General features: G+C 45.9%; 1 protein-coding gene across 7 annotated transcripts in view; it reads right to left on the minus strand.

The window, feature by feature from the left end:
- Positions 1 to 3936: 3936 nt before the first annotated feature.
- Positions 3937 to 19778, minus strand: part of DSCAML1 (DS cell adhesion molecule like 1) — a 243785-nt gene continuing 227943 nt past the window's right edge. For 4 of the 7 annotated variants that reach the window (XM_077249895.1, XM_077249892.1, XM_077249890.1 and 1 more), the window contains 7 exons: positions 13559 to 13714; positions 12105 to 12135; positions 11703 to 11821; positions 8557 to 8712; positions 6473 to 6667; positions 4757 to 5065; positions 3937 to 4571 (listed from right to left, as the gene is read on the minus strand). In XM_077249895.1, coding sequence (XP_077106010.1) covers positions 4123 to 4571; positions 4757 to 5065; positions 6473 to 6667; positions 8557 to 8712; positions 11703 to 11821; positions 12105 to 12135; positions 13559 to 13714 — 1415 coding nt within the window. In that variant the 3' untranslated portion in view covers positions 3937 to 4122. The remainder of the gene's footprint in view (positions 4572 to 4756; positions 5066 to 6472; positions 6668 to 8556; positions 8713 to 11702; positions 11822 to 12104; positions 12136 to 13558; positions 13715 to 19778) is intronic. The other 3 variants (XM_077249896.1, XM_077249891.1, XM_077249894.1) reach the window with 1 other exon arrangement.

Here is a 19778-nt window from a genome sequence, read left to right on the forward strand (position 1 = left end):
GCTTATAAGCACCAACTATTATCGATAATGTGAATATCCATGAAGACAGATTTTTACCTTTAAGATTGAGAAATAATGATCACTCCAGGAGGAGAAAGAAGCAAATTTATTTGATGAGGCATATTACAATGGTGCCTATTTTCATGCGTACTATTAATTTCTGAAATAAAATTTAAAATAATGGTCACACATTAAGGTCACATTAGATAGCCATCGGACAAACTCTCCTGTCTCCCCCCATACGCATGGACTTCAGGTTCTCCTTGTGTGCGCCTGTTCTGAGTAGAGAGAGTAAACCGTTGTCAACACCTTTGGTGGGGGATTATCTTCTATGAGATCAAAAAAAATTGAGGGCTTAGATTCCATCTGCCCATCCGTCTCTGCCCCAACATAATCTGTTAGAGAGCAGTTGGGAGACCCTCATAGACATTCGATAGCTAATCCCACGGGAATCAGCCTTTAGCTTTGGCCAGATTTTCTTCTATGGTTTTTTTTCAGCCTATGCATTGACCTTTTCTTAAGAAGACCACCACTTGTAGACAACTTTTTTTGGCTATTCTAAGTGGTCTTCGCAAAGACGTCAGTGACTGAGTTATGTGGGAAAAAATAAAAATGAAGAAAATCTCCTCATATATTTCTAAATGCTTTTAGTTAGCCAGTCTCGCTTGTCTAGGGCAGTAATGACTATACCTATAAAATGGCCACCGTATTATTTCACTGATATAAACCTGTTCTAGAATATTAATAGGACAGGTGCCTGTGAGCATGTGCAGTAGGAAGCTTCACTGCAGTCACCTGGCAATAACCTATATCAAGAATTATGAACTATCATTAGGTCACGGCAGCCGTTCAACATTCAGATAGACATGGTGGAAAGCAGAATGAGCAGCCTTTTCTTACCTCAGCACCCCTGGTATCTCCAGTATTAGATCACATAGACATGGTGGACAGCAACGTGAGCAGCCTCTTCTTACCTCAGCACCCCTGGTATCTCCAGTATTAGATCAGATAGGATGGACAGCAACGTGAGCAGCCTCTTCTTACCTCAGCACTTCAGGTATCTCCAGTATTAGATCAGATAGGATGGATAGCAGTGTGAGCAGCCTCTTCTTACCTCAGCACCCCTGGTATCTCCAGTATTAGATCAGATAGACAGGATGGACAGCAGTGTGAGCAGCCTCTTCTTACCTCAACACTAGTGATGAGTGAATATACTCATTGCTCGGGTTTTCCTGAGCACGCTCAGGTGGTCTCTGAGTATTTGTGACTGCTAAAAGATTTAGTTTTCTTTGCCTCAGCTGCATGACTTACAGCTGCTAGCCAGCTTGATTACATGTGGGGATTCCCTAGCAACCAGGCAACCCCCACATGTACTCAGGCTGGCTAGCAGCTGTAAATCATTCAGCTGTGTCAACAAAAACTAAATCTCCGAGCAGTCACAAATACTCGGAGATCACCCGAGCATGCTCAGAAAAACCCGAGCAATTAGTGTATTCGCTCATCACTACTCAACACCCCTGGTATCTCAAATATTAGATCAAATAGACAGGGTGGATAGCAATATGAGCAGCCTCTTCTTACCTCATCACCCCTGGTATCTCCAGTATTAGATCAAATAGACAGGGTGGACAGCAATGTGAGCAGCCTCTTCTTACCTCATCACCCCTGGTATCTCCAGTATTAGATCACAGACATGGTGGACAGCAACGTGAGCAGCCTCTTCTTACCTCAGCACCCCTGGTATCTCCAGTATTAGATCACATAGACATGGTGGACAGCAACGTGAGCAGCCTCTTCTTACCTCAGCACCCCTGGTATCTCCAGTATTAGATCACATAGACAGGGTGGACAGCAGTGTGAGCAGCCTCTTCTTACCTCAGCACTTCAGGTATCTCCAGTATTAGATCAGATAGGATGGATAGCAGTGTGAGCAGCCTCTTCTTACCTCATCACCCCTGGTGTCTCCAGTATTAGATCACATAGACAGGGTGGACAGCAGTGTGAGCAGCCTCTTCTTACCTCCGCACACCTGGTATCTCCAGTATTAGTTGACTATATCTGCTGGGAGCATCTTTCCTAAATGAAGGGGCTGGAGCTTCCTACTATACGCGCTCACCTGTCCCATTAACATTCCAGGACAGGTTTCTGTAAGTGTAACAAGACGGTGACCATTTTAATGTAGTATACTGACTAGCTCCTTACACAAAACAAGTGTGATTGGGACTTATTAGTAGCTTATTTCTAATTACATTTTCTTAATATATTTTTTTTCCTATTACAGTAGTACCCCTTCAAAGTTTTCAAAGTCGTGTTGTGTTTCATTCTCCTGTAAATAGTTATTTTGACTTCCTGTACTTTTTACAGGAGCCGAGACCATTATGATCCAGAGGCAAAAAATTATATTTAGACGCACCTCATATTTGCAAATTTACTTTACACAGGCACAAAGGAGACCAGTCTTTCTAAAGGGAATTGTTGTATTTTACATGAAGTCCCATATTATAGAGCAGGAGGACCTGGAGAGATTCATATAGTTTTGTAGTAAACGATCCAATATACTTGTAATTTATAGATTTAAAATTCCTACTCATGCTGGTCTTGGGAGTCCAGTGGGCGGTCCTACTCAGTGATTGACAGCCTTCCTTGTGTGACTACGCATATAGAGAAAGCCATTGATCACTGTTCAGGACCGCCCACTGGACTCCTAATTTCTAGTAAAGCTGGGATTTTCATTACTACATTAAACATTATACTACTATTTCCCCCCACAAAACTATATGTTCAGCTCCTCCTGCTCTATAGCTACACTTACAACATGACAGGTTCACTTTGAGTATACACGTCGACCATAGTAGCTGGCATCCATATTGTATTTTTAGAACCACTGTATGACAGTGTCCATTTCCCATAAGTTTCCCTTTATTGCAAGATAGAACTAGATTTCGGATAACAACACCATGAAGTTACCACTACTAATGGACATGTCATGATTTTCCATTTCAGAATGTTATGGACCCATAAACCTTAAAGTCTGGATTTAAGACCACCCCTGATTTCCAAAATTAAATAATTAATATAAGACTTTCATAATTTAGCATTTCCCATATTATAAATGTAGGTATGAAAAAATAGCAATGTTTTGTCCCCTATTCAAAGAGGACCTATCACCAGTCCAAATGTCCAGTGTTTGCTTTTATATTGTTCTCACTGCTCCCCTGAGTACTCCATTTTTTTATTTTTTCAAATCCGCCATACGGTTCCAGAGATATGGCTAGTTTTTATAGATTTCACAAAGGGGCATTGCTCTCTCGCAGGATCCTCTGGGGCGTGTCTCTAGGCTGATCTGCATAATTACCCTGTGAGCCACGCCCTCTTAGTAAAGACCATCAAAATTAGCACTAAATAAAAAAGTCCATATCTCTGGAACCGTAAGGCAGAAATTAAAAAAACGAAAAATGGAATTCTCAGAGTAACAGTGGGAACAAAACCAAGCCACTTTTAGTGATGTGTATACCTTTATTTGTAGGATTAGTTTTTTTTAAATGCCCTGGAATCGCCACCAAACACACTGCAAGCTCATTTTTTCAGTCCAGTTCAATCTTCCTTAAAGTGCACCTATCCCTCACCACGAGTCAACAGTGCAAAGCAATTTCTAGAAATTCTTTATTGGATTGTAAACACCAGATATGGCTTTAGAAGTGGGTGACAGGTTCACTTTAAAGGTTACGTTATATACGTAGGTGTCTGGAGATTCGTATGAACATGCGACTGCTCTTCTTTAACCCTCTGGCCACCTTCGCTTACATTCGCCACACTCATTCAGAAGACTTTGCACACATCGTATTCTCACACTCGCTCTTACTTCGACCTCTACAGATAAAATACAGGTTTCTTTTCTTATTATTTTTTTTTTTATCCCGAAGAAGAAAATAGCTATTTTTAATACAAAAATGTCTTTTTATCACCAAGTTTTTGTTAAATTCTTCGTTCGTCCTTTGTAGTTTTTTTCTGTTTTAAATGTTTTTCAAAATATAGAAATACAGCCAAGACACTGCGGAGAGGGGAAGGGTCTTTGCAAGTCTGTGAATAAGTGGGGAGAGGATGTGTTTGCATGGGTAGGTGTCAGACCAAAGTGTAAGATTTGGAGTAAGCTCCAGCTCCTTGTTTTTGTGCCCGACTTGCTCCGGAGCTGCTCATTTCCAGCAAAGAGTCCCGGGAGCCCCCCATCTTACTGTGTTGGGTAGGCAGGCGATTTTCTAAAGGTCCAGCAGAAGCAGCAGGGTCAGCGGGGGCAGAGGGTGCTGTAGCTGCTGGGGCTGATGGGGCAGAGGCTGATGCCCCAGCCATGTGTAGAGTCCGTTGTGGTAAGTTCACACTAGACGGGGCTTGGTGTGATAGACCAGGCGGGGGCTTGGCGCCTGGCTCCAAAGTAAGATGGCGCGAGTGATAACCCCGAGATAGATTGCGCATGGATGCCTCTCTTGGCGGCACCACTGGACAAGAGTCATGTGGGTCTGGTTTACGAAAGTGGGGGTCGGACTTCATGTACATGGGGAGGTTGCAATATTCACCTGAAACAGAGGAAAAGAGCACAACGCTAAGTGATAAAGTCCACTTTAGGACTACAGCAGTGTAAGCGGGTCTCATATAGAAGGCCACCGACGTGACCAGTAACACATAAGAAACAAAAGGCATTTTTGGACTCTTATGGACTGCATAAGGGTATAAAACCACATTTTTGTACAGGGCAGCTTACTTTTTGCTCTGTGGGGGATGGGCACAGCCACATTCTTGGTTGGATCACTGTCCTGTGGTTTGGGAGGAGACGCAGTGAAGCGGCAGATGCCCGGTTCAGACGGAGTGCTCATGGAGGTCATGCTATCCCCATTGTCATTGGTTCCGGTTGTCATTTGATCGGAGGAACTGTCTGAGATAAAGCACTCAGTGATCTCAAACTTGGCATGCTGTAACTGCTCTTCTAGCTTGGCATGCTCATAGGCCCGGGCCAGTTCTTCATACGTGGAGGATGCACTTTCGGTGGAGACCATACTGTTGCGACCCTTATCTACAAAGAAAAATGTGCAAAGTAACTTCACCACAACTAGCCATAGAAATCAGATCTATTTTCTGAGAAGCTGCACATCATATAAGTATATAATCTCACCTAAAGAAAAGTATAGGCACCTTTGGACTGTTGGTCTTAAACAGCCTCTATGTATCACAGTACATAACAGCCTGCAGAATGAGAATCCAGTGAATCTGCAGTGAGCTCACTTGTTCTGACAGCAGAGTCTATAACTAGTGATGAGCGAATACACTCGTTACTTGAGATTTCTCGAGCATGCTCGGGGGTCCTCCGAGTATTTTTTAGTGCTCGGAGATTTAGTGTTTCTTGCCGCAGCTGAATGATTTACATCTGATAGCCAGCATAAGTACATGTTGGGTTTGCCTGGTTGCTAGGGAATCCCCACATGTACTTATGCTGGCTAACAGATGTAAATCATTCAGCTGCGGCAAGAAAAACTAAATCTCCGAGCACTGAAAAATACTCGGAGGACACCTGGGCGTGCTCGAGAAATCTTGAGTAACGAGTATATTCGCTCATCACTATCTATAACCCTTAATTCTCTTCTCCTGAATCTTCCAAGCTAGTGCATAACCAAGTCAAAAGTTGAACTAAAAACTGGTCATCGATAAACTTAGATAAGGGTTACAGATTCAGCAGACTGTAAAATGAGTTATGAATCAGTCAGTGAGCTCATTCTGATGGTACAGTCTGTAACTCTTATCTCTATTCTCTTGAGCTGTCTTTAAGTTGATTGGAGACCAAACTGAAGTTAAACTTTCATCCAGTCATAAATTAGCTTAGAAAATGGTTCTGGAGAAAAGAGATAAAGATTACAGAAGCAGCAGACTGCAGAAAGCAGTTACCAGTGAATCCATCCGTGAGCTCGTTCTGACAGCAGAGTGTGCAACTCACATTAGTTTTGTAATCAGAAACACAAGAAAAGGTGGAAAACTTGTCAAGCATCCGATAACAAGAATATGTAAAATAGATCACTTCATTTGTCCATTCAAATTATTACTTTATTCCAGTACAATTTGCTCTCTGGCAACTTGAACTAACTCTATAAGAGCAGCAAAGCTTCTGTTGAACTGTCTTCTGAGTGGGTTGATGACCAAATCTAACTTCAACTTCGAACTGATCTTAAATTAGTTTAGAAGATGTTCAGGAGAAGAGAGATAAGAGTTACAGACTCACTGATGGATTCACTGGTAACTCATTCTGAGTCTGATGGTCTAATGTTTCTGTAACCTTTATCTCTCTTCTCCCGAACCATCTTCTGATCTAATTTATGACCAGTTAAAAATTGAACATAGTTTATCTCATCAACCAATGCAGAGAACCATTACTGACCATAGACCATTCTCCACCCCGGTAATGCACATGGGCATAAATGACTGAACATACCTGTGTCCTGAGAAAGGCTGGCACTGTAACTATCGCTCTCAGTCACAGTAATCCCATGTTGAGAACCAACAGTCCTCCAGTCAGAGGTCAGCGTTCGTGCAGGCGTAGAACTCTGGCACTTGGTGAGGGTCCACTGGCTTGAATATCTGTTCCTGGTACTGTGAGCAGACTTTACACTTTTCCGAGAAACCGGATCTAGAATTAAAGCAAATCAAGTTAGAATTCAAAAAGGCTTGTGTCACCCTAGGTTAGTTTTCTTTACCCCTGCAGAGGGTAATAGCGCATCATATGGTTTGTCAGTTGGAAAGGAATTCTGACTTTTAGTATCAAAATATGTAATGTTAAAATTGGTACATAAAACATAACATGAGCAGATAGGTCAGAGGGGGGGAAGTTCCTGCTGCAGACAAATCAGAGGGGGGAGGCTCCTGCTGCAGACAGGTCAGAGTGGGAGGCTCCTTCTGCGGCTAGGTCAGAGGGAGGAGACTCCTGCTGCAGACAGGTCAGAGTGGGAGGCTCCTTCTGCGGCTAGGTCAGAGGGAGGAGACTCCTGCTGCAGACAGGTCAGAGGAGGGAAGTTCCTGCTGCAGACAGATCAGAGGGGGGAGGCTCCTGCTGCAGACAGGTCAGAGGAGGGAAGTTCCTGCTGAAGACAGATCAGAGGGGGGAGGCTCCTGCTGCAGACAGATCAGAGGGGGGAGGCTCCTGCTACAGACAGATCAGAGGGGGAAGCTCCGGCTGCAGACAGGTCAGAGGGGGAAGGTTCCTGCTGCAACCAGTTGTCTTACCGCCAGACACAGGACAATGAGAAAAGGGAGAGGGGACATGACTGATCTCCTGGGACAGACAGAAGGACTCTTTATATATATATTTTTTTGAAGATTTAGCAGCAGACAAAATAAGAAAAGAATGGAGGACTTGTTGAGTTATTTTTAATTCTCTTTTTGAGGCTTCGTCCACCTTTAAAACATAATTTTACTTTATTTTTTAGAATTAGGTAAATAATTGACATAGTAATAAGTACATAAAGTCCAGGTCTGCATTGCTCAATTTTGGATAGTGGGCAAGTTTGTAGACAGACATGATCCTAACAACACAGAAAGAGTAGTGTCATGCTTACACTTCAAAGAATGCAAATTTATCACTAAAGCAAACAGTGTATAGAGTGACCCTGCAAAGAATGCTGGGAGATTTCAGCTCCGGAGCTTACACTGTATAGAGAATGACTCTGTAAAGAATGCTGGGAGATTTCAGCTCTGGAGCTTACACTGTATAGAGAATGACCCTGTAAAGAATGCTGGGAGATTTCAGCTCTGGGGCTTGCACTGTATAGAGAATGACCCTGTAAAGAATGCTGGGAGATTTCAGCTCTGGAGCTTGCACTGTATAGAGAATGACCCTGTAAAGAATACTGGGAGATTTCAGCTCTGGGGCTTGCACTGTATAGAGAATGACCCTGTAAAGAATGCTGGGAGATTTCAGCTCTGGAGCTTGCACTGTATAGAGAATGACCCTGTAAAGAATACTGGGAGATTTCAGCTCGGGGGCTTGCACTGTATAGAGAATGACCCTGTAAAGAATGCTGGGAGATTTCAGCTCTGGGGCTTGCACTGTATAGAGAATGACCCTGTAAAGAATACTGGGAGATTTCAGCTCTGGAGCTTGCACTGTATAGAGAATGACCCTGTAAAGAATGCTGGGAGATTTCAGCTCTGGAGCTTGCAAAATTGTTAACGCAGCTCTGGACTAGAACGCAGGCTGTAATTTGGCAAGAGCACAATATTTAATCAATCCATCATCTCTAACGTCTATACACATGCTGTAAAGCAGAATTTATACTGTTCCCAATAAATACGATCACTGCAGTGAAAACATGCACGTTGCTCATAATTATCACAGATTTCAGCAGCTACACAATAAAGCGGCGGTGGCACGCAGCTCGATTCCATAATTATCTGCCCACAGATCGCGCTCTTTTGTGTAGCATTGCTCCTGTTATGAGGGTCTGCGCTCCGCGCTGTGCACATATTATAGCACATTTCCTGCAGCTTCCGGTAACACATTACTATGCATCGGCCACCTACTTGTTCCCGGTCTAATGTCGGACATGTCAATGAGCGGTCCAGTGTTTTGGATCAGGGCAGGATGATGCAAGGAAACGCCAGTGCAGAAACTTTGTGGATTTACAGTTGGGCTGAATTCAGGATCAGTCACAGGCAGTGTTGCTTTATCGTCACCTGCTCAAGAGATAATAAAAAAAAAAACATACGAATGTTATTATATTGTACGAAGGCCAATAATAACCAAATATCGTAAGAACTGGGTGCTTTCAACATTCTAGATACTGATACAAAGGGCAATGCTTTACACCTTGCTATTTTCAATATATTCTATCAGGAATACATGTAGGGTGGGTTCATAGGACCATTGCTTTCTGGTTGTAGCCACCACTAGGGGGAGCTCACTGCATACAGAATAATACAGTGTGTATTAGTGTGGGGCAAGTGCAACAAGCAGCTGCAGAGCGTTGGGGTTGTAATGTGTTTTTCCATACGTTTAGCTCGTATGTCTAGAAAGCCCCTGATGTATGCACTAAACATTCCCATTTTACGAAAGGCCAAACAAACACATTCATTAAACATATCCGAGTTCTGGGATAAGAGCCATAGGTGGTGAATGTCACTATATGTCATCCGTCACTTATTGGTTAAGTGATTAGCTTTTCAATACATTGTCATTAAAATTAACTCCTAGCCTCTTCTACATCCAGGCAGAAAGCATTCAGCAACCTAAGCCATCAGCCAGTTACGGCAGTGACTCAAAACGTCTCTAGACCAATAGTGATATTACTAGGAGTATAACCACTAGGCCTGCATGGGAAGCAAATGTGTAAGGCAAAGAAGATGATATAATTATTTAGTCGATATGATGGAAACAACAAACAGGTCCATCAAGTCCAACCTCTCATCTTCCTCCATCAAATCCAACCTATCTTCCTGCTTCATCAAGTCCAACCCATCTTCCTCCCTCATCACGTTCAACCTATCTTCCTCCTTTTTTAAATTCTAACCCAGCTCTCCCTCCCAAAAGTCCAACATACCTTCCTCCTCCCTCAAGTCCAGTCTATATTCTCTCTCCATCAAGTCCGACCCATCTTCCTCCTCCATCAAGTCCAACCCATCTTCCTCCATCAAGTACAACCCATCTTCCTCCCTCATCACGTTCAACCTATCTTCCTCCTTTTTTAACCCCTTAGTGACGGGGCCAAATTTTTGAAATCTGACCCGTGTCACTTTATGTGGTAATAACTCTGCAATGCTTCAACAAATCCCAGTGATTTTGAGATTGTTTTTTCATGACACATTATACTTCATGATAACGGTAAATTTAGGTCAATATGTTTTGTGTTTATTTATAAAAAATATCAAAAATTTGAGAAAAATATTTAAAAATTTGCAATTTTCAAAATTTGAATGTTTATCCCTTTAATCCAGATGGTTATACCACAGCAAACCATTAATAAACAACATTTTTCACATGTCGGCTTTACATCAGGACCATTTGTAAAATGTTATTTTATTTTGTTAGCATTTTAGGAGGTTTAAAAATGTAGCAGCAATTTTTCATTTTTTCAAGGAAATTTACTAAATTTATTTTTTTAGGTATTTATCCATGTTTGAAGTGACTTTAGGGGTCTCATATATTGGGAAACCCCCAAACGTGATACTATTTTAAAAATAGCACCCCCTGACACATTGAAAACTGCTGTCAGGTAGTTTATTAATCCTTCAGGTGCTTTACAGGAATTAATGCAAAGTGGTATGACAGAAATGAAAATGTGTATTTTTACCACCTAAATGTCTCTAACTTCTGAACAGATTACTATAGCTGTCAGACTCTAAGGGTACCGTCTCACAGTGGCACTTTGGTCGCTACGACGGCACGATCTGTGACGCTCCAGCGTCGCTCCATTATCGCTCCAGCGTCGTAGACTGCGGTCACACTTCGCAATGCACGGCGCTGGAGCGATAATTTCATGACGTATTTGCGATGTAGAAGTTGTACGGTCCTACTTATCAAGCTCCTCCACCCATTACATCGTATACAATATCGTGCACACCTTTGTTACACGCTGCGATCATGCCGCCACAGCGGGACACTTGACGACGAAAGAAAGTTTCAAACGATCTGCTACGACGTACGATTCTCAGCGGGGTCCCTGATCGCAGTAGCGTGTCAGACACAGCGATATCGTAAGTATATCGCTGGAACGTCACGGATCGTACCGTCGTAGTGACCGAAGTGCCACTGTGAGACGGTACCCTAAGGCCACTATTTGGTCATGAATTGCCATCGCAAACATCAGGATCACACAATCATGATCTGAGGGCACCAATTTGGATAAAGAGGAAGCCACTACACTCTGTTAACCATTTATAATGATTTAGTCACTATTGACAGCAGCATCTAAGGGGTTAAACAGATTTGGATGGTGCGAACACTGATCGTGGCTGATACAGCAAGTTGTCAGCTATAGTGTACAGCCAACAGCTGCTGGATTGTCACCTGTATGGGGAGGCTATTCTCTTATATCGCAGGTCAGTTAAAAGACGTATTGGCTGTCATTAAGGGGTTAAATTCTAACCCAGCTCTCCCTCCCAAAAGTCCAACATACCTTCCTCCTCCCTCAAGTCCAGTCTATATTCTCTCTCCATCAAGTCCAACCCATCTTCCTCCTCCATCAAGTCCAACCCATCTTCCTCCTCCATCAAGTCCAACCCATCTTCCTCCTCCATCACGTCCAACCCATCTTCCTCCTCCATCACGTCCAACCCATTTTCCTGCTCCATCACGTCCAACCCATCTTCCTCCTCCATTACGTCCAACCCATCTTCCTCCTCCAAGTCCAACCCATCTTCCCCCTCCATCACGTCCAACCCATCTTCCTCCTCCATCAAATCCAACCCATCTTCTTCCTCCATCATGACCAACCCATCTTCCGTCTGCATCACGTCCAACCCATCTTCCTCCTCCATCATGTCCAACCCATATTCCTCCCCAATTCCAAAATTTGACTGAAGAAACCCTTTGATCAAACTCCCAAGACAGAGGAGGCATCAGTGGGATTTGGAAGCCATAGCTCAGCATCGCGGTTGGGGTGGGGACATGCCTAGAAGGGGGCTAATTTTTGCTCTGTGACTCAGTCCTCTGCGTATAAGCATATTCTTACCAAGCTGCTTGACGCCCTCTTTATCTTCAATGAGGAGCTGCACCCTGGGAATATCAATGTGTAATCTGGGTCCAGCAGGCGGACCCTTCACAGGTGTATCAAAGCTGCGATTGTTTTTGCTGGTATTAAAAGAAAAAGATCAAGAGTTCAGAGTCTAATGACGACTAATGATGAATAACCGCGACGCTTTCTGCAGAAGCCCGTCCATTCACATGGATCATGCAGCAATGATTTCACACTTCCCACACAATTAGAAAACACAATGGGACGACGGTAAAATAATCACCATACACCATAAATCCCCACAATCTACAATAATATTACAGAAATGAAGCATTTACACCGGGTGCTAATAGCACAGGTAAATATTTAGAGAGATCCAATTCAATGTTTAACTCTTACCTGATCAGCATTTCGGCCAAACTTTTTGCATCTGTAAAAGAAATGTAACAATTTGTTCGCAAATAAATTCTTTATATGAAGAATCTTATTGACAGAACATGGAGATCCCAGAAAGGAAGCCATAAAAAAGCTATAATATAAAATAAGCATCTCGGCTCTAGAAAATATATAAAATGAGGAACAAGCTTTTATTCTTAATTGCTTTAAGAATGGACTCACCATCAGCTCTGAATACTACCTTACGCTTATAAATCATACCTGTAAATCAGATGACTTTTCAAACTAAGCTCTCCTGTGTGTGCACTTAATGAATAACAATTTCTAGTTATTGTATGACTAGTATTCTGCACTTTTCACCAGTTTTCTGCTATTTCTAATTTTCAGTTGTCTCTGAGATAGTGGGGCAGGCTAGCTGCTATGATGTCTCCTATATACAGCACACAGACGTGAGGGATTCCTGCTCTCCTGTCTCTATGTATCACATGTGCAAAAGCAGCAGCATGGAGGACATTATACATCAGTACTGAGCAGTGTAGCTGGCAATCCAACTCCGGGGTGAAATAAAACACTAACTAGAAAACATCAGCAGCCACAGCATGAAAGACATCATACAGCAGTACTGAGAAGTGTAGTTGTGAATCCAACTCTGGAATGAGATAAAACTATCGAGAAATCAACAGCAGTAACAACATGAAAGGCATCGTACACTAGTACTGAGAAGTGTACTTGTGAATCCAGCTCTGGGGCAAGATAAAACACTAACAGGAAATAAACAATATCCACAGCATGTAACACAATACACTAGGTACTGAGCAGTGTAGTTGTGAATCCATCTTTGAGACAAGAAAAAATTAAATAGAAAGCAACAACATTAGCATAAAAGACAAGTGTAGTTGTAAATTCTGCTTGGGGGCAAGAAAAAACTAACTAGAAACCAACAACAGCTACATCATAAAAGACATCATACACCAGTACTGAGCAGTGTATTTGTGAATCTCGCTTTGGGTCAAGAAAAAAAAACTAACTGGGGAGCAACAGCGGCTACAGCATATGGCCACGTTCACACATTCCGTATTTGGTCAGTATTTTACATCAGTGTTTGTAACCCAAAACTAGGAGTGGATGAAAAATGCAGACTTGGTGACGTGCTTCTATTATACTTTTCCTCTGACTGTTCCACTCCTGATTTTGGCTACAAATACTGATGTAAAATACTGACCAAATACTGAACATGACCTGAAAGACATCATACACAAGTTCAGAGCAGTGTAGTTGTGAATCAAGCTTTGGGGGTGAGAAGAAACTAACTAGACAGCAACATCAGCTACAGCATGAAAGATATCATACACCAGTACTAAGCAGTGTAGTTGTGAATCCAGCCCTGGGACAAGAAAAAACTAGAAAGCAATACTGAGCAGTGTAGTTATGAATCCAACACAAGTGACTCCACTCACCTCTCAATCTCTTTAGTCTCTTCTCTTTCCTTTTCTTGCGTATTATAAATAAAAGGGCGACCCCCAGTGTGGCCAAGATCACCGGACAAGCGATAGAAAACAGCTTCTTCACATCGTCTCCCTCGCCTTGCGCAGACTTTATCGGGGGGATAGTACCTGTGCAGAGAGAATAGAAATTATCATATTCAAAACAGTATGTAGGAAAAATAATGGAGTTACCTGGGACTGATATTGATGACTTATCCTTAAATCGGTGGGTGGTCTCAGCGGATACCTGATGGGTGCTGTGGCTGCTGGAAGTGCATAGTGTACAAAGCCAGAACACAACTGCTCTGTGTATTATGTGGTGGCCATTGAAGTGAATAGGAGCGGAGTGAAAAGTATCAGATAGGGGTAGAATGAATATTGATGACCTATTCTAGGGGGTAACCAATGGAATGGATGAAAACCTATGGTTCCCAATAACAAAAGCCAAGCAAAAAAAGGACAACAATAGGAAAAGCATAATGATATCTAGGGGTTACAATAAAATCAGGGATCTATGGTGCACTCTAGACACCCTCAGATATAGCTTTGTCATGTACAGAATTGGTCTCTTCTACACTAAAGGAGTTGTCCACTTTTGGGGACAATTTTTCAGTTCTATTATTTGCATGGATTTTGGGCTAAAAATCTTTTTTTATCATTGGGTTTCCTTAAAACTTTTGGACTGTTTGCCTTCTCTATCCTCTGTGCTGCACGGTCTATTGCTGGCTGCAGAATGGGTTAACTGAGAATCTGTCAGTGAGCTTGTTCTCCTGGTCCAGTAAGAGAGCTTCTAACTCTTTTCTTGCTTTCTCTGAGCTCCTCTCAGCTGATTTATGACCACATCAAGGTTGAATTTGCTGGAGAAAAAAGAGCCCGTAAAAGCTGAACGGTCCATTTCTTCAGAGCACAAAATCAAAGAAAATAGTTCACGTGTGCGGAAACCTTTTGGAATGTGTTTTCTCAGTAAATTAAATCCGATCGCAAAAAAAAAAAAAAGTTTCCATAAACCATTCCAATAAAACTATTTCTGGAGATCAAAGGCTTGTTAAGTGTGAAAATGTGAGGTGTGAGGTTTAGAAAATGAATAGAAATGTCTTCCTCTACATCAAACACTCCGGTGTGTTTACATGGATGGACGCCCCCAGAGCTTCTGACGGCATAAAGATCATTAAAGGGAACCTATCACCCCGTTTTTTTCGGTATGAGATAAAAATACTGTTAAATAGGGCCTGAGCTGTGCATTACAATAGTGTAGTTTGTGGACCCCGATTCCCCACCTATGCTGCCGAAATACGTTACCAAAGTAGTCATTTTCGCCTGTCAATCAGGCTGGTCAGGTCGGATGGGCGTGGCTTCTTCCCCCAGATATTGCGTAGTTTTCCGTTGGTGGCGTAGTGGTGTGCGCATGTCCAAGGTCCCGAATCCTGCACAGGGGTGTGAAAATAGCAGCGATGTCCGTTATTCCATTGGTGGTCGGTGGGCGCGGCCATCTTCCTTTGGCCGCGCGTGCGCAGAAGCGGCGCTCTGCTGGCCGCGGCTTCAGGAAAATGGCCGCCGCGATCTCCATCTGCGCACGCGCGGCATCCCGCGGCCATTTTCCTGAAGCCGCGGCCAGCAGAGCGCCGCTTCTGCGCACGCGCGGCCAAAGGAAGATGGCCGCGCCCACCGACCACCAATGGAATAACGGACATCGCTGCTATTTTCACCCCCCCGTGCAGGATTGGGGACCTTGGACATGCGCACACCACTACGCCACCAACGGAAAACTACGCAATATCTGGGGGAAGAAGCCACGCCCATCCGACCTGACCAGCCTGATTGACAGGCGAAAATGACTACTTTGGTAACGTATTTCGGCAGCATAGGTGGGGAATCGGGGTCCACAAACTACACTATTGTAATGCACAGCTCAGGCCCTATTTAACAGTATTTTTATCTCATACCGAAAAAAACGGGGCGATAGGTTCCCTTTAAAGGGAAAAATGGGTTAGATAGAGGATAACTTACTGATGGCTGGGGGTCCGACGGCTGGGATACAGATGGCCTCTGGTACGCCGTCCTGGATGGGGCAGAGGAGCACATACTTGGCCTGCTCTCTACTCATTGTCTATGGGTCTGCCGGAATAGCTGACCACTGTCCTTGGCTGTCCCATAGATAATGAATGGAGCAAAGTCCGCACTTCTGCTCCATTCAGGAGGGATGGCGGCATGTATGGAAGGGTGGCCGGCATGAGTGGAAGGGCAGTGCACATACATGGAGGGATGGCTCACGTGTGGAAGGGTGGCCAGCTTGCGTAGAGGGATGGAACCTTTAAGTGGGGGGGTTGTCCAGCTTACGTGGAGGGATGGAACCTTTAAGTGGAGGGGTGGCCAGCTTGCTTGGAGGACTGGACAGCTTGCATGGAGGGTTGTATGGAGAAGTGGCCAGCTTGTGTGGAGGGGTGGTCCGTATGTTTGGAAGGGTGGTCAGCTTGCATGGAGGGGTGGCCAGCATATTTGGAGGGATGGAACCTTTATGTGCATGGGTGGCCAGCTTGCGTGGAGGACTGGACAGCTTGCATGGAGGGGTGGCCAGCTTGCATGGAGGGGTATGTGGAGGGGTGGCCAGCTTGTGTGGAGGGGAGGCCAGCTTGCATGGAGGGGTGTGTGGAGAAGTGGCCATCTTGTGTGGAGGGATGGCCAGCTTACGTGGAGGGGTAGCCAGCTTGCATGGAGGGGAAGGCCAGCTTGCATTGGGGGGTGGAACCTTTATGTGGATGGGTGGCCAGCTTGCGTGGAAGACTAGACAGCTTGCATGGAGGGGTGGCCAGCATACATGGAGGGATGGAACCTTTATCTGGATGGGTGGCCAGCTTGCGTGGAGGACTAGGCAGCTTGCATGGAGGAGTGGCCAGCTTGCGTAGAGGGGTGTGTGGATAAGTTTAGAGGAAAAACCTCCACTATACTAAGCAAAAAAACACCAGAACACAGGCAGAGATGCTTACCTGTTCAAGGCCTCCAACAATTGCACTAACCAGGGTGCACCAGGCCCAAGTAGAGATAGCAAATACACAGGTGCAAATAATACCTATGCAGCCAACCTACAATCAGGAATTGGCCGCTTGGAGCACCCGTGCAAAAAATAGTCTGTATGTGGCATGTTCACACAGGAATGCAAAGTATATGGTGCAAAGCCTATTAATGACGCCATATGTATGGCGGGCTAACCATGATGCATCCTGTGTGAACAGAGGCCACAGTGTACAGAGCCATCTAGGGCCCAGAAGCACCCTGGAAAAATATACAGTGCACCAAAAAACATGCCACATACAGACTATTTTTTGCACGGGTGCTCCAAGCGGCCAATTCCTGATTGTAGGTTGGCTGCATAGGTATTATTTGCACCTGTGTATTTGCTATCTCTACTTGGGCCTGGTGCACCCTGGTTAGTGCAATTGTTGGAGGCCTTGAACAGGTAAGCATCTCTGCCTGTGTTCTGGTGTTTTTTTGTGTGTGGATAAGTGGCCAGCTTGTGTGGAGGGGCGGCCAGCATACATGGAGGGATGGAACCTTTATGTGGATGGGTGGCCAGCTTGCGTGGAGGACTGGGCAGCTTGCATGGAGGGGTTGCCAGCTTGCGTGGAGGAATGTGTGGAGAAGAGTCCAGCTTGTGTGGAGGGGTGGTCCGTATGTCTGGAAGGGTGGTCAACTTGCGTGCAGGGGTGGCCAGCTTGCGTGGAGGGGTGGCCAGCTTGCATGGAGGGGTGGCCAGCATATATGGAGGGATGGAACCTTTATGTGGATGGGTGGCCAGCTTGCGTGGAGGACTGGTCAGCTTGCATGGAGGGGGCCAGCTTGTATGGAAGGGTGTGTGGAGGGGTGGCTAGTGCAGCTCCCCAGAGTCCTGGTCGTTGCAGTACTGTGGCTCCGCCACTATGGGGAGCCATGGTGCGTCCGATGGCACTGAAGGAGTTCATCTGATCAGGTATCACAGACACCAATACATTTCACAGCTGGGCCTCCGGGGGGAGCTAAGGGTGCTATTCATTAGGCCACTCCCCACCATAGTGGGTAAACTGGGGGTCAGGCAGGAAGTTAGATCAGAAAGCTGACTGGGTTGGAACCAAGCAACACCTTGTGGCAGAGGGTGTTGTAGGGGAAGATACAGTAGGGTCTCTGTCAGGAGTGGGATCCTGACAGAGGCTTGGCATTTGAAAGAACGTAACGGGTCCGCGCCAGCTCCGGGAAGCGGCGGGGCCCAAGAAAGGACTAGAAGCGAGATAGATTGTGCTGAGTGAGAAACGAGATCAAGCAATAGGAGAATACCAGTAGGGGTCGTGCTGTAAGACCGGAGCAACACCCTACTGAGGCGCACTACCGGTGGCCGGAACGCCGAGGGAGTATTATAACATTCAGCTTCAAGCAATACTCTAAACAGCGGCAGGACAGTCAGTCTAAGGCGGGCTGTCTCACACAAAATCACCTATGAAGTCTTGGGGGGCACCTTGTGGAGGGGGGCGACTCTAGGGTCCCGGAAGAGCTCCGAGCCTACCCGTCAAACGGGTGCCGTCCCAACCAGAACATCAGGGAGGGACGGAGGATTAGAAGAACATCATTTAATCGAGTTGTGAGGGAACTTAAGAAACAGACACAACGGTTGTGGGGACTTTCCGTAAGCACAGCAGGGGAGGACCACAACACATAGCGCTAGAAGGAAGGCACCGATTTCCACCTGCGAGGAGAACTCTGGAGGTGCCATTGGACCGGCCGGACTTGCGCAGCCTGGTGAACCGTATTCTGGACTGTGGACTCAGAGATCTTCAGTAAAGAGGTAAAGAGACTGCAACCTGGTGTCCTCGTTATTTACTGCACCGCACCACCACACCCATCATTCACTGTGCGCCCCACGGCAGGGTCACGGACCGGGGCCTAGCCGCTGTGACAACCTCCAGAAGCAGAGACTCGTAGGCCCGGTACCGGGTACCCCTCGGCCCTGCGGCGGTGGGGGCGCTACAATTTGGCGTCACGAACAGGATCTACTTAAGCCTGGAGAATCAGGTCATGTGTGCCTTGGAACTGTGATTTACTGTACTTTATTGCAAAGACTGTGTGCTACCACTTGCCGCCAAAAGTTCCCGCCAAAAACCGCCGCCATTGCTACGCCAGAGAAGGAGGGCGTGCCATGGGGGGAGACTACCAAGGTGGCGCCAGAAGCGGTGATCGCCCCCTGCGCCTCTTGTTGCAAAGCGATGACCTGCCTCAAGGCAGAGGACCACCTCCTGACCTGCAACGGCGGGAAACGGGAGACGGAGAGGAAGCCTGACCCTGGAGAAATGGCGGAGTCAGATGCATGCACTGTCACCGAATGTCGGACAGTGAAGACGAACAGCGATTGCCCGAACGGGGAAGGAGCAACCCCGGCCTGCCCTCACCCATTGGAGGCGGACTCGCGTCCACCGCCAGTGGAGGAGCCGAACCTACCTACCCCAGTCACGGAATCATGGAAGGCGGAGCTGCAACGAGAGGTGACTCCGGAGGAGCCACGGTCCGGGCTGCAGCCGATTCCAGTGTCCTCGTCAACGGACCGGAGCGACACCGGTGGAATCACATCAGGCGCAGGTATGGACGGCATCCCTACTCCCCTGGCCGATTCTGCTCCCCCGACCGATCCGGTTCCCCTGAGCGATCCCGCTCCTGTGACCGCTCCTCACCCCAGCAATGATCGTTCTTTCCTGGTGGAGCGGGTCATCCTTACCTCTAACGCGATGGGGAAGCTGGTGCCCCCGCTACCAACCAAGATGGGAGAACCCATAGGTGTGGGCCTAGATGGGGTGATCCTTCGGTGGGACACCCCCTGGACCGGGCCGGATGGGGCCCGGGAGGATGGCCTCACCCTTGCGGTACTTACCTGGGAACAGTATAAGCAATGTCTGATCCAACACTGGAAAGATCGGGACGAGGCCGAACCACCTGACACGCAACGTAAGAAGTCGGCTCCCGGCAGGAAAGATGTGGTAAAGCAGGGAACCGTACTGGCCTACCACCCAAAGAGGGGATGGGGCTCCATACAGGAACCGGGCTACCAACTGATGTCTTTGTCACTAGTTATAATGTGAAGACCCCCTGCTGCAGTCGAAATGGTGATCCGTTACAAAGAGGGGATCAGGTGACTTACACCCGCCATCGGAGTGCACACGGATGGTGTGCCCGGAAC

The sequence above is a fragment of the Ranitomeya variabilis genome, chromosome 4 (genome assembly GCF_051348905.1).
Source record: "Ranitomeya variabilis isolate aRanVar5 chromosome 4, aRanVar5.hap1, whole genome shotgun sequence".
In the NCBI taxonomy this organism is placed as follows: domain Eukaryota; kingdom Metazoa; phylum Chordata; class Amphibia; order Anura; family Dendrobatidae; genus Ranitomeya; species Ranitomeya variabilis.